This window comes from Wyeomyia smithii, chromosome 1, assembly GCF_029784165.1.
Source record: "Wyeomyia smithii strain HCP4-BCI-WySm-NY-G18 chromosome 1, ASM2978416v1, whole genome shotgun sequence".
Classification (NCBI taxonomy): domain Eukaryota; kingdom Metazoa; phylum Arthropoda; class Insecta; order Diptera; family Culicidae; genus Wyeomyia; species Wyeomyia smithii.
In genome coordinates, this window is record NC_073694.1 from 137,975,386 (window position 1) to 137,995,825 (window position 20,440).

The 20,440-nt window shown below is 37.1% G+C and overlaps 1 protein-coding gene across 5 annotated transcripts in view; it reads right to left on the bottom strand.

Annotated features, from left to right (window-relative positions):
• Positions 1–7,442: 7,442 nt before the first annotated feature.
• Positions 7,443–20,440, bottom strand: part of LOC129718841 (facilitated trehalose transporter Tret1-like) — a 99,325-nt gene continuing 86,327 nt past the window's right edge. For 4 of the 5 annotated variants that reach the window (XM_055669962.1, XM_055669964.1, XM_055669963.1 and 1 more), the window contains exons 2-5: positions 13,272–13,403; positions 8,996–9,157; positions 8,663–8,914; positions 7,443–8,596 (exon numbers count right to left, since the gene is read on the bottom strand). In XM_055669962.1, coding sequence (XP_055525937.1) covers positions 7,683–8,596; positions 8,663–8,914; positions 8,996–9,157; positions 13,272–13,386 — 1,443 coding nt within the window. In that variant the 5' untranslated portion in view covers positions 13,387–13,403 and the 3' untranslated portion in view covers positions 7,443–7,682. Of the gene's footprint in view, positions 8,597–8,662; positions 8,915–8,995; positions 9,158–13,271; positions 13,404–13,478; positions 13,638–20,440 lie in introns of those variants that run through there. The other variant, XM_055669960.1, reaches the window with a different exon arrangement.

Here is a 20,440-nt window from a genome sequence, read left to right on the forward strand (position 1 = left end):
AATTATCAAGCACATTATATTGCTACTTGTTGAACCGTTTGATACTGCTTAAGAACCGTGTCTATGTCTTGTGCGCATTTAACCCTCTCCCGCTCACAAGGTTTATCATTAAAATTTATAGCTTCACGAGAAAATTCAAGCTGAACACTTTGTAGACTAACTAAAATTACTGTCCACTGTAGTGTTTTGAAGAAAATGCCCAGTGATGCTCTTAGGCAGCATATAAGAGTTTATGGAACAATCGTAAGCACAACAAACTATTTTGTGTCAAGATATGATGATTATAATTCTTGGTGCTTTAGAGTCACCATGAGCGGGAAAGGGTTAAGAACTCGCTAAATAAGTCAGTTAGTTAATACTACTTCTACACCCACAATGTCCATGACCCTATAATAACTTACCCAATGACACCTTTGCCCTATCGATATAAAACGAACATATGAAAAAAAATACCTCCATCAAGCCGGACATTTGATCACGGACAACCTTCCAAAGCGACCGTTCGCTCTTCCAGAGACAGCGTTCCGTCGTTTAGATTGCTTTCAACTGTCCAGCTACTAAGTCAGTCCGTTACAGCTCCCAGAAGTATAACTAAAGGCGCTTGCCATTGTTCTGAAATTACCTTTTTCCTGTGTGTCGGAAGGCGTTAATGAAGAGTGTTTGATCGCCGTTGCTGTCGTTAAAATTAAGGCCTAAGCACAATGGATACGTTGCGGCTGCGTTTGCGGCAATTTGACAGTTAGCCCAAACTTTTTCTGTCAAATTAACGTCAACGCAACGCAAACGTATCCATTGTCTTTGGGACTTTAGTATTCGTGAATATCGTGCGCTGAAATTGACAACCTTCTTTTACCTCGCTAACACATGAAAATATGCTATGAAATTTACACAGTTATTATTGGACCCATAAAGAGCACGAAAAGTACATTTCAGCGAGAAAATAACACCAGCACTTTTTTCCCACATGACACACAGTCTGGTATGTATCCAGGCCCGGATTAAGAGTTGTGGGGGCCCGGGGGCCAAGTAATATGTCGAGACCCCTTTTCAGTTGTCAAAATTGCAATTAAGGAACATGTCATACAAAAATAAAAGTTAAGAAAAGGTTATAGAAGGATTGTGTAAGTATCGTCTAAATTCCAGTTTTTTTAGAAGTGTCACTAAATTTTTTGTTGGAAGTGAAATTTTGTGGGGGCCTCAAGATGTGGCTCCCCTGACCCCCCCCCACCCTTCTAGATCCGGCTATGTATGATGTATCTGTCAGTAATCGCTAAAGACGTGGAGACGCTAAGGAAGTGAATTCTACAAATAAAAACAAATGGAAAATTATGTGAATTATATTTTAGGTCACTGCTCACTTTAGTTGTAGTCAACTGGGCTAGTAACTTAAAAGATATTTTGAAAATATGGCCTATATTGAATATATTATATCAACAAACTACACACAACAACCTTAATCAACCAATGCACACTGCCCAGTGGGGCGACTCCAAACAAAGGCTGGCCAAGCAAAAAAAGTATCGATAAATGCGACAAAAACTTGGTATTAACATAATTTTGGGGCACTGAACACGAATTTGGCATCAATTTTTTGTTTGGGGCCGTCCATAAAGCACGAAATCCAATTTTTAATATTTTTTGGCACTTTTTTTTCTCTTTTTATAGAATTATATGATCTTTGACCACAAGTAGGGCCACCGGGCGTCCTCCCCATTGAAAATATACGTTACTTATGGACGACCCCTCGAACTAAACAAATTTTGCCTAAATATATATATATATATATATATATATATATATATATATATATATATATATATATATATATATATATATATATATATATATATATATATATATATATATATATATTTATATATATATATATATATATATATATATATATATATATATATATATATATATATATATATATATATATATTTAATAAACTAAAACAACATAAGTAATACAAACTATTTACAAATTGAAAAAATCATCATCAGCATCATCATCTTCCGCTGTGATCGCCTAAATCTCGTGTTGAATTGTTTCCAGAAAATTTGAAGTTCATTTTACTTATCAGCAGGAAAAATATCTTTCGCTGCAATTTTCATTTCTTCTAGTAATTTTCGATGTTTCATTGTTTCATACATATGTAATCTTCCAAACCCGGTTTCTATGGTTGAAAGAGGACGTTTAAATACATGTATAACACCATGAATTGACAACTTACTAGACATTGAATTAGGTGGTGCCGCTAAAGTTGAAGGCTCCATAATAAAATTCAACGAGTTTATGAATTTGAAAACCAAGACACTGGAATGACACAACGTTTTAAATGAATAGGAAAAGATGCAAAGGGGGACGGCAGTTCTTTGTTTTTTTTTTCTCATAAAGCAAAATGTGTGCTTTTCTTTTGTATGCCAACGAGTGCAAAGCAAAAGCAATCTTCAAACGGGCTATTGTTAGCCGGAGTTTGATGGTATGAATTTGCTGCTAGTATTTAACACTTCAATCAGTTTAGCGAATTTCTGAATCATAAATTGAAAAGGGCTGAATGTTTTTAATATTGTTTTAAATTTGCAGAAAGTGATGAAGTTTGACATAATTAAAAGTTTCATAAAGATTTGTTTACTATTTTCTTATTTAACACTTATTTTATAACTTTTAATTGATAAATTTTGTAATTTTTGCCCAAATTTTTATTTTATTCTTACGGATTGAGCTCGATATCATAAATTTCCATTATTGGGGTACCATGGTTATGATTAAAATTATTCCTGGATGAAATTTCAACCTCAAAAAAAAAAGAAGGAAAAAAACTGCTATCGCTTTTTTCACTAAAGTGACAATTTGCGCAGCTTTGCGCAGCAGCGGAGAGTATGCATTTGAAAGCTCACGTTTTTACCTAAATTTTGAATGCAGTCACAACCGTGGCAAACTGCGGCAACTAAACTTTTAAGCTACTTTTTTACAAAAAATCACGTCTTTTAAATTTTTTTCTAGTGTCAGGCTAATTATGACCAAATTTTACAATATTTAATGAAAAGGGTTTGTTTTGCATAATATTTACAACAACTTTTTCATTGACGTCAAAAAATCCAAGCTATCATTGAAGCTACAGAGCGTTTCAAAGTCATGTACTTTTTTTCAAAAAAAAAGACAAAAAACCTCAGTTCGCCAAGCTTTGAAAAGTCATAAAAAATTCAGATTTCATGATATTGCGCCCAAATTTTGGATTTAGACACTTGAATGTTATAGCAATAAAGGAAAAATATTATGAAACAGCTAACGAAAAAACAATTTTTTGGCTGATGGCCAGCGATTCCCCACTTGCACTGGGCCAGAAATGGAATCTAGCGGAACGAAATTAATAGCGCTCTCAGGGTTTGACCAATCGATTTCCGATCTTCTACAAAGTTTCTTGGTATAGTTAGGGCTTCATTTTGAATGTTTAAATTAGTTCGGAATTAAGCCGCAAAGGTGGCGTTTCAATGCTAACTTCTTTCCCTTACACGCTAGAGCTTTGCGGTACTCGACAAAGTTGTAGATCTCTAAATTCCATGAAACTTTACAGAATTCACAAAATTTCTAGCTCTTCAAGTTTCAAAGATCTACAAGTTTTTATAAATTTTGTCTGAATTTCACGTTTTATTGTGATAATTTTATGAGTTCACTCGAATTAATTTCTTACAATTTTTTTCTCGATAGGAATTGAATAGTTACGTCGTTTTCTTCCAAGTACAGAAGTTTTTGAAGTACTTAAGTAAAAATATTACACAAAATTTGAAATAAAAAAAATACATATTTTTGTGAAGTAGATATCTCAGCGGGTAGCAATCATTAGCAAACCATGATTTTTTCTAAAAATTGTCCTTCGAAAAATCTCTTAAAATTGTCCATCAAAAGAAATTAGCATCGCAACGCCACCTTTACGGCTAAATTCCGAACTAATTCAAACATCCAAAATGACGCCTAAACTATACCAAGAAACTTTGTAGAAGATCTTAAACCGATTAATTTCGTTTCGCTAGATTCCATTTCTGGCCCAGTGTGCAATGTATTCTCTCCAACCGCAAGATAATTGCTCTGATTTCGCACAAAACATGTGTGGTACGGGTTTACCACACCTCAAGTCCGTATTACACTTGACTTCCATCTACGATAGTCTGCGGATTTCTCTGCTGCAGTTGTTGTCTGGCCTTTCAAATAATACGAGATACACAAACTCGTCAACCACCTCGAACTCATCTCCGTCGATTACTACGCTACTGCCTATGCGAGCCCTATAGCTTCGGTTCCCCCGGCTAACAGATACTTGGTCTTGGACGTATTCATCTTCAATCCAACCTTTTCTGCATCACGTCTAGCTAATACTCGTGTACTACTCAGTAACCGCCTGGAACATCCTTCCGACAAGGTCGACGCCGTCAGCGAAGCAGATGAACTGGCTGGATTTATTGAGTATCGTGTCCGGTATGTTGAAGGCTGCACGTTTATAACATCTTCGAGCGCAATGTTGAACAGGAGACAAAAAAGACTATCGAACGGACTTGACAACGCACCCGAAATCTTCACACAGTACAATGTTGTTAGTTTCGCAGAGAAACCATTTCGTCCATAATTTTGCAAAGCTCTACACAGTCGATTGTATTGTAAGAGGCCAAAAATCGATGAATAGCAGGTGCGAAGGGACTTGGTATTCGCGACACTTTTGGAGGATCAGTCGCAGCGGGTATATTTGGTTTGTTGTCTTTCGGCTATCTACAAAACCGACTTGATAATTTCCTACGCACCTGCTTGCTAGCTGGGTGATCACTTGGTAGTTCCAACTTTTCACCCTTCTTGTATTACTCTCTACTTTAACTCCTCCAGTAACTGTACTGTATCCCAGATCCTGATTATGAGCTGGTGCAGATAGGAAGCGATCCCCGTGGCTCTGTGGTTAGCGATGTCGGTCGGCTAGCTCTCCCACACGGTTGTGATATCGGGTTCGATTCCCGATCGAGTCAAGGATCTTTTTCGAGCTGGAAATTTTCTCGACTCAGCTCTGGGGCACGGTGTATCGGTGTATTCTACACAGGCAAAATGTGCCAAAAAACAATATCGATAACAAATTCTCTCAACTAATCTAGTTGATCTAGACCGCTATTAGCCCCAGGCTAAGCGTGCGATATTGTTTTTTGCAGACAGGAAGTCAACCTGTCCGGGCCCAGCTTGATGAGCTCCGCTAAGATGCCATCTTTACCAGCTGATTTGTTATCCTTCCACCGTATCCTGACCGCTGTCGATTACTTGATCCACGTCTTTAGCGATTACTGACAGATTGACAGATACATCATACATAGCCGGATCTAGAAGGGGGGGGGGGGGTCAGGGGAGCCACATCTTGAGGCCCCCACAAAATTTCACTTCCAACAAAAAATTTAGTGACACTCCAAAAAAAAAACTGAAATTAAGACGATACTTATGCAATCCTTCTATAACCTTTTCTTAACTTTTATTTTTGTATGACATGTTCCTTAATTGCAATTTTGACAACTGAAAAGGGGTCTCGACATATTACTTGGCCCCCGGGCCCCCACAACTCTTAATCCGGGCCCTTGATCCACTTGAACACCAGAGGAACATTCAGCAAGCTGTATTTGTCGCCAAAATTTTGAATGGCGAGATTGATTCACCGTCGCTTCTGTTCCAGTTAAACTTCCAAACTTCCATGATCGACTGGCCTACTGCAAACTGCATATAATCGTACATCCTTTGGTTGCCTTTGGAGCCAATCACCGCCGCAATCAGAACCTTTTTGAGTGCTGAAGATTTGTTTGAGTTCGGCGAGTCATCACGAAAGTTTGTGCATAGGTTAAACCTGTCAAATATGTTAAATGACTTGAATCTGATTTTTGTTATTTATTAAGACTATTGTCAGATAAATTATAGTAAAATATACAAATATACAAATATTCTTGAGTGGCTTGATAGCATCCCTAACTTCATTTATCGTGTGAAGGGCGGCAAGGTTGCATATTCAATTTTGGGGTGTCAATTTTATTCAATTTGCCACGTGCTGATATGCTCGCTCTACAAGTATAATTTTCTAACTTGATGTACGACAAACTTGCAGTCCCAAAGTAATGCTACAAGTTTGTTGAAGAAAGCAATGCTCTAACTATTGTGCCTAAAGTGTGAGAGCCCATATTCAGCGGGATGTTCAGCCAATATTCGCGGTGAATATTATAATATTCACCGCGAATGTTGGCTTAATATTGCACTGAATATGGGCTCTTACGCTTCAGACATAAGAGTTAGAGCATTACACTATTCGACAAACTTGTAGTTCTACTTAGGGGCTACAAGTTTGTCATACATCGTGTTTCTAAATTGAACTTATTAAGCAAGCTGTCGGCACGCGGCGAAAAAGTACCCTAAATTGAATATGCAACCTTGGGGGGCGGTATGTCTCCCTTATTCGCTGTGCTGACGAAGTCGTTCCTCCTGCGTCTTGAGCCTCTGTCTCTGCGCCATTCATCTGTTATGATTCCTTCATCCTTATTCCGACACATTTAGATTCGCGGTACCAAGCCTGCGCGGGATGCGTTCAGTTTTTTGGAGAATTCACGTGTTTCCTGAGAACACGGCAACGAGCTGCTTCATTTCCTCACACTCCAAATCTTCCAGGCAGCGCTTTTTGTCCCGAATAAAGTTGTCTGCTGTTTTCGTTTCTGTCCATAGCGCATGACGTTTTTATGGGTCCTTCGCTACTGCATCGATGCCCGCGCTGCATTCTTTTCGTCTAGAATCGTCTGGCATTCTTTGTCGAACCAATCGTTACGTCGATTCTTCAATTGACGAGCCCAATAGCACTTTCCGCTGCGCTCTTAATGGCTGCTTCAACATAGTCTTCTAGGGGCTTCGATGAGCTCTCCGTCATCCGGTAACGCTGCCTCAAGGTTTTGTATGTACTCAACGACCTAAGAATGAAACAATATTTCCAACATATTTTTTTGCACTCAAGCTACGGAGCTCAAGATTAACTTACTGGACTTCCATCGTTATTACCGCAAGCAACAACCCCTTGAACAAGATGATACTGCTGATCCAAGCTATCGTGCACTGAGTCAAAATCAATCTAAGCTTGATTAAAAAATAATGTTTAATGGGTTAAGCATAATTTTAAGGCTAAATTGTGTAGTATGCAGATAATTGTAATAAATCAACATTCAACTTACGATTTCGAACTTTCAATGGTCTTTTGAACCCGTCCTTTACACTATATACGAACGAAAATATCCAATGACGCATTTGAAGCAGAAATCGCGACTTATCAGTCGATACTAGTGATATACTAACTAATTTAGATATGCATAAGGTACACACGCTTCATATGAACTACGAAACACTATAGATATCTGTAAAATATGAACTAAAGTCTAAACACAAGATCTTTTTCAATTTTTTTATTGGGACTATAAAATTACATTTTTAAATCGCGTTAGTTTCTAAACAAACCGTTTACATAACTTAACATTGGTGTGAGCTGTGTGCAAAAACATTAACTTTGAACAATGAAATCTTTGCACAATACCTATACAAATATAACACATTTGAATTTAACACATATCACGAGTTAGTGTTTTGTTCATAAAATTCACAAAACATTTACAACTAGGTTATCTTTCCGTTCACTCGTTTAGTTTATCCTGAATCTGCTGTAAGCTCATACCTTTGGTCTCCATTACGGTGGTCAGGGTAAACGCGAACGCTACCGCACACATAATTCCAAATATCCAGAACGACCAATGGGAGCCGACGGCCTGGTCGAGCGTCGAGAAAAACTGCAACACGAGAAAACCCAGCACCCAACAGGTCGACGCAACTATCGAAGATGCGATGGACTTTACGTTGGCCGGAAACATTTCGCCCAGCACGGCCCACGGTAATGGTCCGAACCCGACGCAGTACACCGTGACGAAAAAGATTAAGGAGAAAATCGGTAGCCAACTGATGCTCTCCACTGCATCCGACTTAATGTAATCCATGTAGAAGTATAGTCCCATGGTTCCATGGGCAAGGCACATGCCAGCAGCAGAAACCAACAGGATTGGTTTGCGACCTAGCCGATCAACAATCAGTGGAGTTGCACCACTAGCAAGTACCTGTACAACGCCAACCAAAATGGTTGAGACAGCAGGTTCCAAACTGCTACCCGTTTTAGCAAAGATCATCTGACTGTAGAACAGGATCACGTTGATTCCGGACAACTGCTGAAAACTGATTAATCCTGCACAAATGATCAGAGCCTTAATATTACCCTTGCTTTTAAACAGATCCATAACGCTGGCTTTGTTTTGCATCGCTTCCTGCACGCTTTGCGTTGTTTCCTTTAGCTCGTCCTGAACCCCATCGGATGACTTTCCTCGCAGAAAACGAAGTGAAGCTGTCGCATCTTCTGACCGACCCTTAGTAATGTAAAACGTAGGAGTTTCTGGCATGAAAAAGAAGGCTGCCGCGAATATTATTGGTAAAGCCATGCAGGCCCACTGCAGAGCGGAATAGCTCACATAAGGTCCGATTGAATACACATACAAAATACCAGCTGGAAGTTTTAGGATTAAGTTAGGGTTTGGCTTCTGGTATGATTTTGCAAATTGGCAATACTTACAAACAATACACAACTGCATCAGCGAACCTAGTGCTCCTCGGTACTCGTTACTGGCGATCTCACCTATGTACATTGTCTGCACAGTCATCACGAAACCTACGCCAAAACCTTGAATCAATCGTGCTGCCAGTATTTGTCCGACCGTGGTAGTTGTTAGCAGCAGGACCCAACTCACAATGAAAAAAGCGGAACTACCGAGCAAGGTTAACTTGCGGCCGAATTTCTCTGCCAGTGGTCCAGCAATGAAAGGAGCTGAAGTTGACAGAGTACAACTTTAGGTGGATGCTTGATATCGAAACCGAAATCGAAGTGGAATAAAGTAGCATTTATTACCTATAAGAGCACCCAGCGCAACCAGCGAGCCAATCCATGATTCCTCTGCCGTTGTTGGAGGAACGTCCAGCGGATTTATGCTGGTATCGTTAGAATTATACACCGGACCCATCGGAGATGTCCATCCAAGGCAGGTTCCAAGCGCCACCGAAGCAAGATTGACTAGTTGCAGAAAAACAAAAGTCAGATTGGTTTTGTTAGTATTAATTCATAAATAAACAGAAGGGTTGAGCAACGTCATGCTATCAACAAAACTGTGTTATGATCGCCTTTCATTATATGGGGAAGAACAATGTTAGGAATATGATTGTGAAAGAGTGCGTTCGGGAATGCTGAATATAAATTACACGCCGCAAACCCATTATGCTTGAAAAAAAAATATTTCCTGAGTTTTGTGTAAGAGAAAAAAATAATATGCTTTAGTTTGTACACTCATCTTGATCATTCTCAAGAGACTTTAAACGACATTCGTAACATATGTTTTTAAATGGTACCTATAGAAAAAAATTTTGATGGACAACGATGAATTATTTTGACCCAATGAGTTTCAAGTCAATTATCGGTCGAATAACGCGCTATAGTAGATTTTTGTCTTACAAACTGGGTGCCATTAAAAGGTGACACAATGCTGATGAAAAATCTGACAATAATGCCACATTGAGTTCAGCTGAATAATGTAGATACAGTGCTTTTTCGATTTTATCACGGCCAAAAAAAAAAATTTTACCGTGAATTTGGCGAAAACGTGAGCTTAGCGAAATGATAATTTTTTGTGTTGGAATCAATTTAAATTTATGATGAGAGAGGCTGGCAACAAGGCTTACTGATAATACGTGCCCCGAAAGCTATCCGTTAAAGTCATTGATTTATAAGTGATTTTAGGGGTCAAACTTGTTAAAAAGTGTAAAGTTGTGATCTGTGATGCTTCATCTAAGTGAGAAAAGTGAAGGTTTTGTGAAAAACACAGTGTTTCTTGAGTGAAAGTTATAATTTATCCACGAAATCAAATTGAAAATTGTAAGGCAAGTTAGGTTGCGTGAGTGTGAGTGCCAACTTCGTGCGTCGCGCTGACTAGCGGTTCATTATTAACGTGCGAAAATGGAGTGCATGGTGGTGTGATCGAAGAGAATTGCACTACCTGAAGAGCGGAGAGAGTAGCGTTGCGCTGTGCTAGTCGGCGTTTATTTCGCTGGCATAGGCATAACCAAAATAAAACAGATGAGTATATGTTTTTTTTTTGTATCAAGAATGCATAGGCTCTGTGTGTAGTGGTTTTTAGCGGGCTTTGGACTTTGGCAGAAGTGTGAATGTGTGATCTGTTGGGTGCACGAGGTGTGGTAGCTTTTCGGCTGCGAGTAGTTTTTTTTTTTGTTTGCAAACCAGATTGTGCGATGATGTTTTACTGTTTTACTTTTTTCTCCCACAAGTAAAAGCACTAAGAATTGTCAGGTGAGTTAACTTATCAATGGGCTCGATACGACATACACGATTTGCGTTTGGTATTATATTTATTTTCCTAAATGGTCCGCGTTCGAATATGGTTCACATCATGTGATGATCCACCGAATACCACGTAGTTGCCAGTTTGCGGAACGACGTAGCACGCCGTTTTGATTGTGCTCGTCATGAATGTTTAACTGTTACAGTTTTGAATGTCCAAATTGGAAACCGAGTGCAATTGAGGTGTTTTCCTGGAGCCTTTTTCTCGTGTAGTTTTGTGTAATAGTATTGTTTATTAGAATTTATGGTGGAATAGATTAATTGATATGTATTCACTGATATGTCGTGTGCAATGAATTTTTGAACGCACTGACTCTCGCATGACAGGTAATAGAAAATTCAATAAAGTTGAGTTTGACATCTGATGACTATTTAGTCAGCCTGAAATAATCATGATTGGTTTGGTCTTATCAATAATTTTAAGACTTTGGATTAGTATGTACATCTACACCTGATGTTTGCACTTAATGTTTTAGATACACCAAGCTTTGCCATTTTTCTATCTTTCCAACAGGATCACACCCAAGGTAATGAGTAGCTCAACTTAGTAATGAGCCTACATGACGCATAGTATGCCTCGAATCCGTCATCTACCACGTTTTTGCACGGTCAATCTTCAAGTAGGGTTCAGCCAAACATGTGTTCACCTCGAAAGCAATTGTTGTGGATAATACATGAAATCTTATGCTTCACTTTTTCGATTTTTCTAGCTTTTGGGCTGCTTATGTTTTGTATACTATGTTCCAATAATGACTAGGTCGGCATTTTGTTTAATAGGCAACATTCGCATCGACAACTAAGAGAGAATCGGCGTGAAATGTCGTAGTGCTTCGATGTAAACCGCGTTTCCGGCTCGGGAGAATTTTACTTATATTAACGTTTTCGGAATATAATGATTTCGAGGGGTATACCCAGATACTTGTTCATGTCTCACTGTGACTGTTTAACCGAAGATTTCGTCCGGTCGATAAATATCGCGATTAACGAAAACGCGATATATACCTTCCCAAGAATCGCGACGGCCGACGTGCGTTCGTTTCTTCTCGGGATTGGGATTGACTCGGGATCGACAAATAGCTGATTGCTACGAGTAGCATGGGCTACATCGCGTGCGTCGTACGCAGAGGATCGCGACGTTTGGCTAGAAATTTGCTCATGGTTAGTTTTCGTAATAAGCGTTTTTCGCGGTATCTTATCGTTATTTTGGAGCAGACAAAGTGTATACGAGAAACGTCGTTGGTCGATCTGTTAGGTAGAAAATGTCCGGTTGACCGAACCCCTAGAGACTCCGCGTCGGTACCTCCATGAGGTCGAATTATCCAATATAGATGAACAACGCGCAACTGATTTCGGTGTAAAGAGGATCACCTTACGAGGAGATATCATATCATTTGAAGTTGTCCCAATTTGATCAAAGGTCCAGTATCCTTGCGTACGATTTATTGTTGCGGTGTTACATTGTCAAACTGAATGACTTCGAATCGCATTATGAATATCGTGACGGATATAATAAACCTGTTCGCGCGATACTTGTTCTAAAGAACCCGACACTCGAAATCAGCGCATCGTTTACCAAAACGAACCCTGCTGTGTACCTTGCCCTTTCTCCAACATCCCAGTGATTTCTCGTGGAAGTGCAGAGGTGTTCTCGGCTTCCAATAAGCGAGTATCACGTCAACATTTTCCTATACAAATTCCTTCTTTGACCTGCATTCGGATGCGGCCGGCGCTGGTATTGCCTAATATAAAGATTAAGGTCACCAGTTTTTACACATTGAGGATGCATGTTGGTCCCAAGCATCATCTGTTGGTTCTCTGTGTAATTACAGCTGATCTGGCAATAACGGAGTAGCAACCGCGGGCGGTCAATCATGCTCATGCTCATGCTCATGGAATCAATTTAAATTTATGATATTTTGAGTAAAATGATGCACTTTCATGGTTGAAGGGGATATAAGTTCAAAATAAAAATGAATAAACAAGAAAAGGTTAGTTTATGATATTTTTCTCCATTGCATTTTCGCGGACTTTCTCCCGGCTATTATACATGCATTATCAATATGATTTGTACTGTCTATTCTTTACCATAGCTAAGCAGAGTCTATTGCTTGTTTATGTAAAATTGTGGAACCGCTAGATTTTATAATTTTTAAATCCAAGCTCTATCAGGACCAAACTGTAGGGCTTTTTGAGTTGTTAACAGATCTTTTTTCTCAACTGCTCTAATAATATGTAATTTTTGCTCCAAAGTCAATGAAATACGTATTTCACGGTTCATTTTTCCCAAAATTATGACACAAATTATTTGTAACAGATATGACACTTGGTTGCCTCAGAAAATTGATCAAAAAAATTGAGTTCATAAAACTATATACATGCAAGGACCCAAGGCACAAGTGAAAATGATGTTTCGAATGCATTTTCTACAACTGGAAGTACATTATTCTTGATTTAAAGTTTTAAAAAGCGTGATAATAACGAAAAAAAAAAAACCGTGAGAAAATTGAGTGTGAATTTGGCGAGTAATGATAAAAACGACTGTTGATAAAAGCGAAAAAAGCACTGTAGTAGATTTCGAGACTCTTCAAATAATTCCAAAACAAATTTTCACTCTTCCTAACAACCAACTCTTCCTAGCAACTAGCTTCATATTTTACTTTTATTGCTTAAAGATATCTTTTAATACTAGAGTTTTCAAACTAGATAAATGCATGAAAATTATCGCACTTTCAGATTTCTCTGTGTACAACAAATAATTTGCGTTTTTCCTACTTACCAGTAACTCCTGCCAGAAATTGCCACACAGGATTTCCTTTTTCCATTTTATGATTTTCCTTCTCGTATTTCTCGAACGTCGCCACTGGTTGATAGTTGAGCTCAGCTGGATTCATTTAATATCACGAATTCCCTGCGAGATAAAACACATTGCGTTCAGAACACTTGTATGGTTTTCGAAAGAAATCTTCAACTTTTGTCTCCATACTTTTAATGTTTCTGGGACAAAATTAGTTATCCTTTAACGTTTAAAAAATCTGAATACTGGATTCAATTGACTGTCAACGGTAACTTGCATCACAACAGCCGCATCTCACCAATTCTATCGATCAATAACTATCACCGATATCACCCCACGGAATCTTTAAATACCTTTTAGTGCCACAACCACCCGCTCGCTTATCTGTCCTTCTGATAGTCCATCCTTCTTTCATCTTTAACTCCCGACCAAGCAGACCTTATCTATATAACACAGACTACAACCCTGTGCCGATATCGAAACTAAACATTCGAAGAGTTGAAACAAATAAAGTAAAAAAAAAAAACAAGACTATGCAACTGGCGCTACCGGCAATCAGCAGCAGCTACCCAATCGAATCTTTCGCTTGGGAAGTCAACAAAAACCACTTGAAAGAAACGAGATAGGTACGACTATCTGTGAATATACAAACATCAATAGCGTGGAAGTGACTTACACGCGGGAGTCAGTCTTTGCAAAACTCGCAATTGATTAGATATCTTTCAGCTAATATTACGAATGATTAATTATTTTGAAAGAAATTCGCTGGTTTTAAATTGTCAGTTAGGTTTATAACGGTTTATATATTATTCGGTTTATAATCCTCAGCTTGTTTATCCAAACTGCAGTATGATTCACTGAAGTAAACAATTAGATATGAAGGTATGATAGTTGTTGATTTCTCTATGTTGGTATTATCAGAACTTTATCAGCGATGATTTGATTAATTTATAACTATGCAGGTTGGTTATATGAATGGCACCTTCAATTTATTATTCAACATCATCCTGAACTTGAAATGGCCGATTTGTCGTAGTTTCAATCCAAGAAACGCAAAAAACTGATCAAGAGATCGTTCGATGTTGTACACTAAAAATAGTTTCGAGCTTTACACACCGGCTGAATAAACATTAAAAACCGAATGGTTTAAAACACAAAAAAGTTACGTAAGTTACAGCGGAAAAACTGCTGAAAAATATTCCAGAGCTAAATTTTTTTACAGAAAGATTGCGTGCCGTATGAAATACAGTCAGGATATAAAATATTGTCAATTCTCTGAATTGAAGCATCTACTGGAAGTTATCGGTCCACCAGATCGGTACTTATTTTTCTGCAAAACAAAGTAGAACATTTTAGTAATAAAAGCTGCAACAGTTGCAAATTTATTGAATTTTGATTTGGAACTCTAACTTCTGTTCACTGTACACAGACTTCACAGCCAATTGTTCAATGTGCAGGAAAATTGGGGGGATAGCGCTACGATCCTACTGAATATTCGGCTGAACAGATGGCCGAATATTCAACGAAACATGATGATAAGATGAGAAAAAATAAAAACCTCTTTGTTCCTGGCTTGAAGTGAATTAATCTAACCAAGCTCAAGTTAAAACCATTATTCTGTGAACTAAAAATTAGGTACTTTTTACAAAAAAAAACTTTTTCTCAACCCTATTATTCGGTGCAACGCTAGTACCTACTCACAAGTATCAATCACCCTGCACAAAAAAATTGAACAATGAATTCTATGATCTATTCATATAATCCATAAAACTATTTAGAGTGAAAACCTATGTTTCATAGATCATCTCAATTAAAGTGTATGTGCTAGCCTGATTCAACACATTTAAAAGTTAGTATGGCAAAACTCGTACACTACTCTTTGAAATGATTAACTTTTTTTCGTAGCTGTTATCTAGCAGATGCATCATTGTCAATAAGTTTTCCTAGTGAAAGAATGCAACGCCATAGGACACCGGAAATAACTCTAAGTGATTTTAGTTTTTTCTTGCACTTTAGTTAGGAAATAACTAATTTTGCTCATACGATTCTGTATTGCCGCAAAACAAGAGCCACAGCACTATTCAATATGAACAGTTAGCAACAAACGCTGCAGCGTGGTTTTAAAAGAATTGTCATAGAACTCTATGAAAGCATTGGGCTAAAGCAATCTATTGTTTAGAGTAGATAACAGCTTTGTAAACCTTTTATTTATAGTATGATCGTTTCCATCCTTAATGTTTTTGTTAAATCACAGTAAATTGCGATATCAACTAGAAAGTTATCGAAAAATTGTCGTTTTCTTCAAATACATGTATGTACAAAGTTTACAGTAGGTTTGGAATTCCGTAAATTTTATACCCCGATTTTTGATTATCTTGGAAAAATTTCCCCGTCGGTGTTTGGTACAATTGTAGCGAAAATTTATGTTCATGCGTAAAAGAGTTAAAAATCACGATCTCATCCAACGCTCTGAAACACAGTGTTAATTTCAAAATTATTTCTTCAGCCTGAATCACAAATCTATTTATTAACGTTCATGTAATTGCTTTACAGTTGCCTCAGAATCGTTAAATTAATGCAATTGATCACTAGATGCAAATAATTTCGTTTTAGTCATAACAATATAAAATGTAATTCCAATTTTCGCTAGATCTCTTTATTATGTCAATTATGTCATTAGATAACGTGTTATGTCTCTCATTCGATAACAAACTACACATGAATTATAAATTTCGATTTTATCGCGACGAGAATATGTAGGGTAAAATTCGCGCAATCATCCTATTAGACAAACAAAGCAAAGCCTTGGTGCTACATTCCAATTCGACTTTCTGTTTATTATAAAAAGACTTCGCTGCCAACTGTTTAGTGTACAGGACAATTGCGGGGCTACCCGATCAGAAAAGCATAGCCAAAAAATTACAGAATCACGAAATACAAATAACCAATTTTAATATGATTTTGTATTTTCTCATATGCTTTTAATAACAAAATTAAATTTGAATGAGTTATAACAACAAATTCTCAAATGGAGTTGTTCTGAAACAAGTCTATCAAATTTTTCGTCTCTATCAAATTTCCGTAAAAGAAAAAGTTCTCGTGTTATATGCGGTCGATTGCAGAAAAGTTTAGATATTTTTTCTTCCTACTTGCAAAAGTGGAAAATTTCTCCCAATGCTTGAAAAACTCAAATGATAATTTTTCCCCATAAGACTAGGGCTTCTTTCTTCAAGCCAAACAATAGTCTCGTTATCGAGATGAATGGGGTTATTATAAGTTGGTCTGACAAGAAAGTATTCTTACAATGTGCATTGATATAAAAATTATCATGATTATAAATTCGGCTTCATTGTGAATCTCATTTGAATCAATAAATTTAGATCAAATTTTCATTCGCAAATACATACACTGCATACGCACATACGAACACACACACACATACATACATAAATGCACACATAAATACAAATATGTAGCATAGATGCATATATACATAAATACAAAAACACATACATTCGTAGGCGATCCTGAAAAGGTAATCTTTAAAACTACCCTGTATATGCCATGGACTCTATGGAACTAGAAGTTACGAATGAGAATCGTGTAATGAGAAACCACCAGCGGATTTCAAAGGATTGATAAGGATTCGCAGAATTGAGAACGATCACACTCACTTAACCTCGTTTGCGAAGATTTTGCAGGACACTAGAGAAAGTTTTATGTAAATCGTAATTTTTGTAAAGTGAATCCTTATCCCATGCCACCCGTGGAGATTGGGAAAAAGAAATCATAAAATTTACAAAGAAATTGAACAACATTCATTCATATTTAAGGTTCCAATCGTTCCAAAATTCAGTGAAGCTCGTGAGCTCATATTTTCCACAACTTACAAATTCTTTCGAACTAAATTTCTATTTTTAACAACGGCTTTCACCTGTTAACATTCAAGTTCATTGAGCAGACAATGTGGGCAGCAGGGGAAGCTAAAAAACCCGTCCCGTCGAGATGCGGTATTTTTTCCCAAATCTGTATCATATTTCAGTTCGCTTATTTTTCGCTTCCCCTGCTGCGTACATTGTCTGCTTAACCCTTTGTAAGGCCGTGAAAACTACGCAAGGAATCGACATTAACTTCAATAAAACGGATTCTTTATGGAAGGAACAACACCAATGTACCTTTGTTACAAAATTCACTATTGAATCAATAGAAAAATTGGTGGCAATATAGTTGCCACTGCCCGTTAACCCCATAAACATTGGTGGCAATATAGTTGCCACTGCTCGTTAACGCCACGATGTTGGTGGCAATATAGTTGCCACTGCCCGTTAACCGCACAAACGTTGGTGGCAATACTTACCAATTTGTTGGATTTTCACCAAATTAAAAATGAATTTCCTAAAGACGGTCTAAAATCGCGGTTTGTTCACATAAAAATGATCCCAAAATCAATATTGAACACTTCTAGCAGTCCTAGAAAAAAAGTGAAGTGTTCTAAGACACATTTAGAAGTCTTTGGTTAAGCCAAATTTAAAAACAATATTCTCAGTGCAGCGAAAAAAATAAATTTTGTTGGTGGCAATATAGTTGCCACTGACTTATAAAGGGTTAAGGGGTTATATACCTTTTTGGTCGAGAAAAATGAGGGAAGTTTGAATTTATTTTTAAGTGCATAGCACCATTTTCATTGCATCAAAGTGGTATTTTTCTGAAAGTTCAGTTTATCAACAACAATAAAATACGTTTGATTTTGAGATATACCAATTATTATTGGAGTAATGGCCGTTTCCCCGAAACGCTTTTTTTGCAGAGGCTTGCGGTGATCCTGATAGAGACTCAGCGGATCAACCGAAATCAAAAAACTCATATTATTTCATTAGTTTAGAAGTGATCCGGGTCCTTGAACGATCGCTTTTATGAGTATTTCGTTTTCAGTTCAAATGGGAACGTTTTTCCCAAAAAATGCAGGTTTTGAGCGCTAAAAGTTGCATTGAAAATTTTTTTGCAGCAAAATGTAACTGTATGTTTCAAAAAGCGATCGTTCAAGGACCGGCGAATTTTATAACGAAAATTAAAAAAAAAAGATGAAGGAAATCGGCTCAGTAGTTTTCCCGCAATCAGGATCACGGCAAAGTCATTTTCCGGAAAAAAATATTCCGAGATAATCGCGTGTAAAGTTTCAAGTTTAGCTTATGCGGGCGTGGCGAGGCGCGTTGCAAATCGCTATAACTTTTTTCCTATTGCTCAGATATTGTATTTGAAGATAATGTAATAATCTTTTTCCGGTTTTTTGAAAACTAAAAAGGTATATAACCCCTTAATGAAATTACAGATTGCATTCCAGCATTTAGAAATTTGTATATTATCGGAATTTTCTTTGATATGGTCGGTGTTAAGTCAGACCAGACCAAGTGACATTTTCATCAACTCGAGGAAAACAAACTCTTCTGTGAACTTCAAAGTTTTCAATATTTTCGCGCATTTTTTTAATATAAGGTAAAGTTACTTTTCAACTCATGTGGTGTGGCAATTGGAAAAGAAACAGTGTTGTAAATTCAACATAACATAAATCAATATAAATATAAATTGTTAAAACAAATCAAAAATTGTTAAAACAATCAAAAATTGTAAAAATTGTAATGGAATGCTGAAATGCAACAAACGAATAGTTGTTTTACTCAAAGAAGTTATGCGCAATCATCCTGGTTCTCTTTATTGCTACTTTTTTAACCTCTCTAGGTTATGATAAAATCTATTGATAAAATCAGGAAGTGCAAAGTCAGAATCACTGCTATAAATAATCTGAACTTGCTTTTGAAATTGAAAAATTTTGTGTCCCTCATAAACAAGGCTAAAATTTCTGAGTTATGTGTTCAAGTGGAGCGGACCATGTTCATTTTATTCAATCATAAATAAACTATACTTTCTTGGTAACAGATTTTAAATATTTTTGGTAAAATATCTAGCAGTATTGAAACTAACCTATGCTGAATTCAAAACAATGCTGAAAACAACTTTCTCTAAAGCGGACAATTCTTAGGGCAAATTATCTTCTCAGTAGTTTAATTGTCCAAAACGCCATGCTCGAAGTTCGAGTCCCGTCTTGATGAGATCGAAAAAATGTCGAATACTAAGATAATAACTGCATTGATAATTATAAAATTTAATAGGTAACATGATCGCTGGTTCGACACTGATATTGTCGAAATTCCTCAAAAAAATGAGTGACACTGGAGAGCCTAGGTACGCTCACCATACACACAATACACATAATGCTCATTTAGTCGAACTAAGTCGAGTGGCATAAGACTTTTGGCTCGTAAGACATAGCTTAAGAGCTTTGGTTTTGACAGAAATTGCTGTACCCTTCTAAGAGAAAGGCAAAAATAATAAATGTTCACTGCCTTTAACCCTGAAAAAAACTCGATGTACCATATTTTGATATACGTTGAACTTACAGGACTTTTAAATAATTGAAATACTAGTTTATATTTATAATTTATTAAAACCAGAATATCAACATTTTTCAATATATTTAATTCATTAGGAAAGAAACTAGAACGGATTTGCTCTACACGCAATATTTTTCCCTATTACTTTAAAAACAATAACGCAAAATAGCCCTTTAGATAACAATTCTGTTACTTAAAAAGCAATAAAGTTCTTCTCCAGTCAAGTAACAACACATACTTTGATATATTTTGCACTTGTTACGGGAGTACGACTATCTAATAATGGCCGTTTCAACCATATGCACAATTTCCACACATACCGTCGCATATGTTGCACATGTTACTAGTTTTTTTGACGTGGGACTACGTCTTTGTTTTCTATACTCGACTACATTTGGTAAAATTGAAAATGAAATTGGCAAACGTTACGTCAGATTTCAAATGTTTATAGCAAACGAACGACTCAATACACCTCAGTCATCTATATGTCGGTGGATAGGTCAAATGTAAGTATTTTTTCTATATGATGTTTAGTACTGTTGCTTCACTGCTTAATGGTGAAAATGGATGGAAAATTTCAAGGTCGAGCTTTTCCATATATTTTCCTTGCTCCATTCCACTGTCTACATGTTTCGACTCAGCAGCGAGCCTCGCTGAGTGAGGGGAACGCTTCCGCATAGAAGAGTAAAGCAATAAAGCGAT